The sequence below is a fragment of the Nicotiana tabacum genome, chromosome 3 (genome assembly GCF_000715075.1).
Source record: "Nicotiana tabacum cultivar K326 chromosome 3, ASM71507v2, whole genome shotgun sequence".
NCBI classification, from domain to species: Eukaryota; Viridiplantae; Streptophyta; class Magnoliopsida; order Solanales; family Solanaceae; genus Nicotiana; species Nicotiana tabacum.
In genome coordinates, this window is record NC_134082.1 from 103,979,799 (window position 1) to 103,988,359 (window position 8,561).

General features: G+C 34.0%; 1 protein-coding gene across 1 annotated transcript; it reads right to left on the reverse strand.

Annotated features, from left to right (window-relative positions):
* Window positions 1-1,078: 1,078 nt before the first annotated feature.
* LOC107782942 (uncharacterized) lies at window positions 1,079-6,439 on the reverse strand. Its single transcript, XM_016603904.2, has 6 exons — window positions 6,038-6,439; window positions 5,107-5,342; window positions 4,765-5,023; window positions 2,381-2,560; window positions 2,142-2,297; window positions 1,079-1,863 (listed from the first exon to the last, which is right to left on the reverse strand). The coding sequence occupies exons 1-6, from the start codon at window positions 6,065-6,067 to the stop codon at window positions 1,696-1,698; spliced, it is 1,029 nt and encodes a 342-aa protein (XP_016459390.1). The 5' UTR covers window positions 6,068-6,439; the 3' UTR covers window positions 1,079-1,695.
* Window positions 6,440-8,561: the final 2,122 nt, after the last annotated feature.

The following is an 8,561-nucleotide window of genomic DNA, read 5'->3' on the forward strand; positions in this document are numbered from 1 at the left end:
GAAAACGACCAGTTTTTTAGAATTAGTATCAACGTTTTTTGTACTGTTTTATATCCCTCCTTAGCCACATCATTGATTATGTGTTTTATAAAATGATAGTAGTATATATTTTTTGTTTTACAAAGTATAAAAATAGTTTAGTGCGTATATATTTGATTTGCAAATCCTTAGTTAGCATTTCCACGATTGCACGTAAATGATAGTATTATATTAGTCTGACTTGCTGTAAAAACTAGCCCTCTTTGCTTCCATCTGTTAAAATCGTTAGTAGCAACATCCTGGAGGTTCTCAACCCGGCGTTTGTTAAAATGGTTAACAGCAAAATTTTCACAATTCGAAAATTTTGAAAACTGTCTTTCAGATCAATCAAGTCTTCCAAAAGTTTTAAATAAATTTGAAGGAAAATGACATCTTCTTTTTAGAAACTACTACAAAAATAAGTAAGTTTAAAATCTTTCTTGACATCTGAAAACAACGCTAAGTGGTCGTTTGGTAGCTGGTTAGGGGAAAGGTTATCCATGTAGTGGGGGCAATATAACTTATGCAATGTTTGGTAGCCATTAGTTATTTTGTACAAAATTCAGCATAACTAAGACCATGTTTGGTTACCATTTTACAATTCTACATAAACAATACATGTATACGTTATGAGTTAATCTATGTATTATTTATGCAGGGTAGAAGATGGAATAACTAATACTACATGTATTAGTAATACATTGATAAAATATTGAAATGTCAAATTTACCCCGATCATTTTACACAAAGGCTTATCAAACCCTTTGGAGAACTGCTAGGCTCTTCCTCTTCTCAATCTATTAGAGAGAAAATCAGTAAATAAGTATTTTACTTTAAAATTTATATAATGTATATCAATTTCTAATACAACAAACCAAATATTCAAACAAAATAATCCATGCGTAACTAATACCTGCATAACTAATAGTACATGTATAACTAATACCTGCATCATTCTAATCGGCAACCAAACGACCCCCAAGTGTAGTTCCGTCCAGCTATGCAGTAACCAGGAGGCACATGAAAGAAATGAAGATTTTTCAAACACACAAGTGTTCCAAAAATTGCTGCTAGGACCAACCAGAATCCTTACAAGTTTAACAGGTAGAATTTAACCTCCCTACAATGCATCTACTTTCGCAATTCAAGTCGTTTCTTTGTTAAATTACAGATAAAGGCAACAATAAAGGAAGAAAAGGGGAAAACAAGGAGAGAAAAATCTTTCCTGCAGATCGCCTTTGGCACTGCCCAACTCTACTTACTTCACTATACACTTCAGTGTGGAATAAAATAGAAAAAACCTACAGATACATGAGAGAGTGAAACTTGGCGCTGTGCTGAGCTTCGACTGATTTACAGAGTCGAATGCAACAGGAAGCTTTTCCAAGTTGAGAGTATACCAGTCAGCTTTTGCAAGAAAAACAGTTGATATATACACCTCCTTCATCGATCAATGATAGTGAGAATATTTTTCTTTTTTATTAGATGATGGAGAAATCCCCCAGGACTAGCAAGATGGACAGTTAGTTATGATGAGCTTGCCACTCTACTCTTCTCCATGTAAATACCAAGCTTAATAGTTCGCAGCACAATCCAACTCGTGACGTGTGCCTAATCCACACATCAGGTGCTACGCTCTTACCACTGAACCAAAGCCCTAGGGACTGAAAGTGAGAATTAATAGTCAGCTTGGACGAATCTCTCGTAGGCTGTTCCACTCAAGGTCTTGTTCACATCATCCCAATTCTTGATATGTTCCCTCAGTGGCCCGTTATGTATCTTAACTTGACGGCTACTTAATTCCATCTCAGGCAATCTTAGAAACTTGAGAACGTCTACCAATTTCTGTAATAAAAGCAGGAAATATGAGCAACATAGATGAAACAAGATTGCAAAATATTACTGTGTTAGACGATGGAAAACTTATTGGTTTCTCCAGCATAGCAAGCTATGGAAGTTGGTGATTCAAAAATCAAATAAAAACGCCTTTACTTTTTTCGGAAAGGGAAAGTTAAAGAAGCTCGACTAAATTTGCAATTTGAGTATGTATTTAGTGAAACTCCAAGGAAGTATTGCAGGACAAAAGTAATTATAAGTTCAAGAATTTTAAAGAAGATTCCTACAGCTCGATTTCTGACAATATCTTCATAATACAGAATCATATGCCGAGTGCTGTTGAAGTATTCCAGTGCCTCACCGGCTGCTACCTCCATTTTCTTTAAATCCGTGATCAGCAATGTTGTGTTGATTTCTGGTTTATACTTTGCAAGAGTACCAGCCTAGGTAAATCAGCAAAGTGATTAGATTGTATATTATGTCCATGTGCCTGCACTGATAAAGAGGGATGGGTTCGAGAAGATACCTCGTCAGGTGAGTGCACATGAGACTTGTGTGTTCCATTCAAGAGTTTGGCATATCGATCATAGGAGTTCGAAAGCACTGAAACCATACGCCGCAGTAGATTCCTTCTAAAGAGAAATATAGCAGAAACACCTTTTTCATTGAAATATTCAACAATTTCCTTATGATGTTGTATCAGCCCCTGCAATGGTCATATATAAGAATCAGAAAATTCTAGCAGCCCACCGAAGCATTATTCACACAACTTGCTTTTAATGTGCTGAAGATGCGACATAAAAACCATTTGCTTATTTTATCACAAATAATATCCTAATCCATTCACGGTAAACTAAGTGTATCTTTACATGAAGTAAGAAACAGTACAAGGAATAACAACAAAAATAAAAAATAAAAAATAAAAATCACAAAAATTGATCCTGCAGGCAGGACATTCTGCTCTTTAACAAAGATCTCTTGTTAGCTATTAGCTACCAAAAGCCTAATTTCCTAACTTTTTTATGAAGATTCGGATTCCTATAACATACCTTGTGAATGTACCACGAAATTCAGTTTCAAATTGTATAAAGCTTAATATCATTGGAAGAACAAGATGACATCTTCAACAAATTTGAGAACTCCCACAGCTTGCCTCATATTGTAATATTCTTTCAGAGAAAAATATGGCAACCTAAAGGAACATCCAGATGTACTTTTTTTTTTTAACCGTGGTGTAAGGGCCAGCTTGCGCGCACCTCGACTAATTCCACGGGATACCTGCCAACTCCCACCAGCAACAGGTACCAGGTACCAGGTACTGTCCATGGCTTGGACAGATGGGAAGAAATAACCTAATATTTTTTGTCTTCCGCTAGGGTTTGAACCTCATGGTTTTCCACCCACTTCATTGACCACTAGGCTACAGCCTTGGGTGCAGGAACATCCAAATGTACTTCTTTTCGAAATGTAAAGGAATTGCTCAAGGAGAAAAGCAAAGACCATTTCAGCCATGCATACTCTTTCTTTTTGTGTCACACAGAGTTGAGTACTCACATTCTCACCAGCTGAACTACTAAACCCCGAAGAATTGAACATGGTTCGTTCAATCTGAACTCACTGTTTAAACCTGACTTTGATGCACGATCAAGTTGAACAAAAAGGGCACTGGTTACAAGTTCCTCAGAGAAGAAACTAATCCTAAATGGATCTTCACCATAAATTATATTTCTATGATATTCGTCGAATATCTGAATTTCTAACAATACAAATTGTGATTGGACGATGGAAAAACCTTTTGATACAATTAGAACGGACGGAATCCTATGGCACCTTTTTTTTTAAGAACCATGGAGATAAGAATCCATTTAAACAATGAACAATACAAAGATACAGTTCTCAAGAGGTCACATCAAATGAGCATCTACAACCGTCTTCTCTCCATATACAAAATGCTAAAATGATGAATCATATCCTGCGAATATATTTTACCTTTAGTCATATCCTTCAATATAAGATGACTTTAACTGTCTCTTTCATTAACTAGAGAAGCTTCTCCAAATATATAGTGATATTTTCTTCTATTAAAAAATGACAACAAAAACAACTAGCAGTAGGAAGAAGAGATTTATAAGATTCAAACAAATCATCAGGAGAGAGAGATAAATTTAGATCAAATTCTTTATGACCATTACAAGAAACAGAGCCTTCTTGCAGAATTCTTGTGTTTTACGCAAACACATAATGCTTCTTGTTTACAAGGAAAATAATAATTTTAAAAAAAAAAAACCAATACCTTTGTGAGTGATAAGAACAGTTCTATACATTTATTTTTATTTTTATTTTTGATAAGGAGAACATAATAACAGTTCTACGTGAAAAAACCATCTCTGATTAGCAACTTGAAGTAATAGATGTGCTTATAGCCCTTTTCATATCTCAGATCAATAATTAACAAAAAGGTACACATCATTTATCACCAATTAGTCTTAACAGCTTGGTGAAGCTTTCCCAGTTTCACGAGAGAAGGCATACTCTCCTGATGTTTGTATTTTAAGTACTCTAAAATTGTCAAGCTTAATTCTAGAAGCTGTAATAGATAAATGTACTTTTGTCCAATGCTTTAAACAGCTTGAAATAAGAGAAATGCAAGGTATACACCAATATAACGGGTGCAAACGCTAGTAACTACCCCCCTTTTTACTATTAATTTTTCCTGATAAGTACATAACCTTCTATGCTAGGCATCAAGTAAAAGAGAGCTTTTCCCCTTTCAAACTGACCATCAGGCGCCAAATAGTAAAATATTTACTTTGGCAACTGGGAGCTGTACTGCTGTTAACAAAGTTCATACGCTGTGAATCTTAAGAAGTTCAATACATAGAACCTTTTAAGGTAACAAAAAATTATTACCTGATTAAGCATCCACTTGAAGCCAACTGCAGCTGAGCAGTGATTTTTGGAAGCACTTGTCAAGAAGTCCAAATTGTAAACTGTCTCCAATGTCCTCAGGATTGAAGAAGCATTTTCTCTCCTATCTTTGACAGAGAATATTTCACCATTGGAGCTTACATTCATATGACTATTCAATAGTGTCTCGAACCATCCACTCCCAGACCTCTGCATTGAGAGAATGGCAAAGAGTCGTACAGGATTACAGGCACATTCAGCCCTGACAACAGAGATGAAATGAATATAGGCAAATTCGTGTAAGACGGAAGCTTAAGACTAATCCGAAATTTCTCAAGTACATACCGTCTAAAGGTTTTCGGCTTGGGATAATGCACGTATGGCATTTGGGATCGATCAATGTCATAGTTATGGCAAGGCCTTTGTATGACTTCAATGTTCAAGTATTTACTTGTTTTCTCGGTGCTAGTTTGTTTCAGACAAATTGAACATATATAAATACCAAAAATCAGTGTGAACACTACTACAACCATCCTTAGCAATGCTGGAGATTTCTTGGGAGGTTTTATGATGATACTATCCTGTCATTCAAATACAAGCCAGTAGTTAATGCAAACGATCAATGTGAAAGTGGATAGGAAAAACGTGAAGTTACTAATCAATCATTTTGACTAAGCAGGATACAAGTTTCTTTCAGGTTTAATTAGAATAAGCTTAAGTAAATGTTTCACATAAGGAACAAAAGATAAATAGAACCAAATTGTAAAGAAAGGTGACTTTTTTTTTTTTAAAAAAAAGAAGAAGATAAAACTATCCATATTGGTAACAGTTATCGGAAAAGCAGCAGGTACTTCGACATAAAGCAACTACCACCGGCACAAATTAAGAGTAAAGATAAGATAGATCAAACACATGTCAACCGATTACACATTATTCTACAATTCACATTCGGTGGAAACTGGCCAAAAATAGACTCATCCTCTGAAATTAATGAAAAAGTAGAATTTATATTTACATTGCAGCTTGCAAGCTCAACATATCTGCTAAAGTTGACAACTTTTTATTAGAAATTGGAAGAAAAAATAGAAGAGAATGCAAAAAAAATTTCCACTGTACAAATAATTAGTGAATTTGGCTAGAGGAATATAACCCCAAGATATGTTTGAAGTAGGGTTCCAGCTTAAGCAAGAATGTAAAAATTTTTAGCTGGATCTCTGCTTAACATAGGCACATGAATTAGAAGGAAGAACAAGAAAAGAAAGCTAAAAAGACAAACCTTTGTAAAGAAACAAATTTCCTCAGCCATTATTAGCTTCTACTTGCAATAAACCGAACAAAAATCAGAAGGGTCTTTGTAGAGAAACCTCAAAATCTTGTATTCTACATTCACAGTATACTCAGCAGGCTAAAGACCCCTTCAAAATGCCTGGTGTTATCAGCTCTATGTAATGGAAAAGCGGGCAGAGAGTTTGAGCAAAGTTGCTCGTGCAAAACAAAGGACATTAAAGCTCTAGCTTCAAGAACCAGACTTGTCTATTTTTGCTGGTTTACTTGCTTCTTTTGCTGGTCTTTTTCAATTCTGATTTCATAGAGTGCTAATGACCCCAACTTTGTTGTGTTGGGTTGGGTATATTACTTGTCATCCTACATCTAATATGGTAAGTACTTTACTATTTAGTTTATTACTCCTATGTTTTAGTTTTTGTTTCTCCTTTTTTGTCATTGTCCCTATCCAATTCATAAACACTATTTAGAGACCGTAATAAAAACACCTAAATTTCTGGCATGCTCAGGTTAGGTTGATGCCACCCTCTGACTTGACTTTTGTCTTGTTTCAACTTTACCCCACGTATTTGCCAATATATTTTTTTTTTAATTTAATTTTTATGTATTGTATATAATTCTTACATTATTTAAAAAGTAATAATCATAAGTAACTGTACATAACAAGTAGAGTGAGTAACTGAAAGATGAGTTATATTATCTGTTACGATATATTAATTAGTAGTAGTATATAAACTTTGTATACTACTAGTTAGCAGACTTATGTTATAAAGAGAGATACAATTTCATATGTATATATGTATATGTTTTTTAAAAATAGTGATATACTAATAATGAGCACCTTATAAATAGAATCCATGTTTTTTCCATCATCTCACTTATATCTAGCACTTTTCTAGAATTTGCTTCTTTTAAGAATTATCTTACCTTCCAAAGACATTTCTTTGTCTTCTCAATCACAGAAAAAACCAACAAAGTGACGTGGAAGGAAGGTGGAAATAAATACATAGTACCAGTTAGTTTACTTTTTCAATTCCACTATATATGTCCTCTTCTGTTTTACTTCTAGTATGTTTTAGATTTTGTACTTTTCTTTTTTCTTTCATTCATTTCCCTAGTTTTTGTTTCTTCATAATTTCCAAACATGGGTGGTTGGTAAAGAAGTGTCACAAATCGTTAAACTAATCTGTTGGGAGTTGGAACTGGAAGAAAAACAGGAAAAATTTCTTCAGGCAATGCAATCTCCTAATAAATTTTAAATGGAGCTAGATTTTACTTTACCTCGTAACGGTGTTAGAAAAGATTTACTTCGGTGTAAACCAGCTTTAAACTCTTTGGGAGACTATTTGGCGACAAAATTTCATGAAGCTAACAGCTCAGTTGGGGACATTGTACTGTGCCACGCACGCATCTTGTGACCTAGTATTGTACTGGGGTCTGATCGAATCTAAATTTATGGTAGAAAATTCCTAACAACGTAACGATAATTTTTATCGAAGCTTTTGATTAAAGACAAAGGAGTACAAGTCTTTGATTTTCCTAAGCTAACACCTGTTAGGGGATTGCATGTTGACTACACTCATGATGATTTTGCATCGTTGTGGTTTGCAAAATTATAAGCTTCGTTTTAGTTGTTGAGCTAACGTAGTTGCAACGCAATAACTTTGATGATTAATTGGTATATGCTTTTCTTTCTTTTCGATTTCGTTCACTATATATGAAGTGGTCCAAAGCTAAGGTCAATTAACATATATAGCATGGGGAAGTTGAGAGAAGAGAAGCTCCACCAACTCGATTGTTTTTGTGCTCATTCATGAGTTCCACTAATATTAATCGATGGTCATCATGATGCAAATTAAATATTTAATAATATGTCACAATTGTCGTTCATCAGTTTTCATAAGTACCACCAATATATATACTCCTTCCTATCCATATTATTAGTTTTTTAAGAAGTTTTTATACCTTTAAAAAATACTACTATCTATAGCTTTTATAGGAGTATTTGTATAAACTATAGTAAATCTTTATTGCTCTTTAAATATCTCACTTAATTAACACTTCAAAAAAATGATAATGACAAATTTGAAAAAAAGGCAACAATTGACTTTTTAAGAGAAGCATTACGTATTTTAAACAAGAACTATTTTTTGTTTGTTAAAACTGCTAATACTAATATCTAGGATTCTAATAGATTAATCAAAGAGTCGGGTGCTGCTATCGCAATTACGATAACAATAGCTATTAAACATATCAAATGGTTGAAGTTTTCCAAGTTGGTTTCCGTAAGCTATCCGTTTTAATTTGTATTCCACTTATTATATTATTTCTGTCATTATGAGGGAGTACTTAATCGTAGAAATAGCGTGAGATAGCCATTTTTTTACATGATATTTAGTTTTTATCCAGTATTTTTAATGATGAGCAAAAATAGTGACTATTTTATTAAAATTAATACGAAAAGATGTTTTTACCCTTTCTTCATGAGTGTTGTATAAATATTAAGGATATGGTGT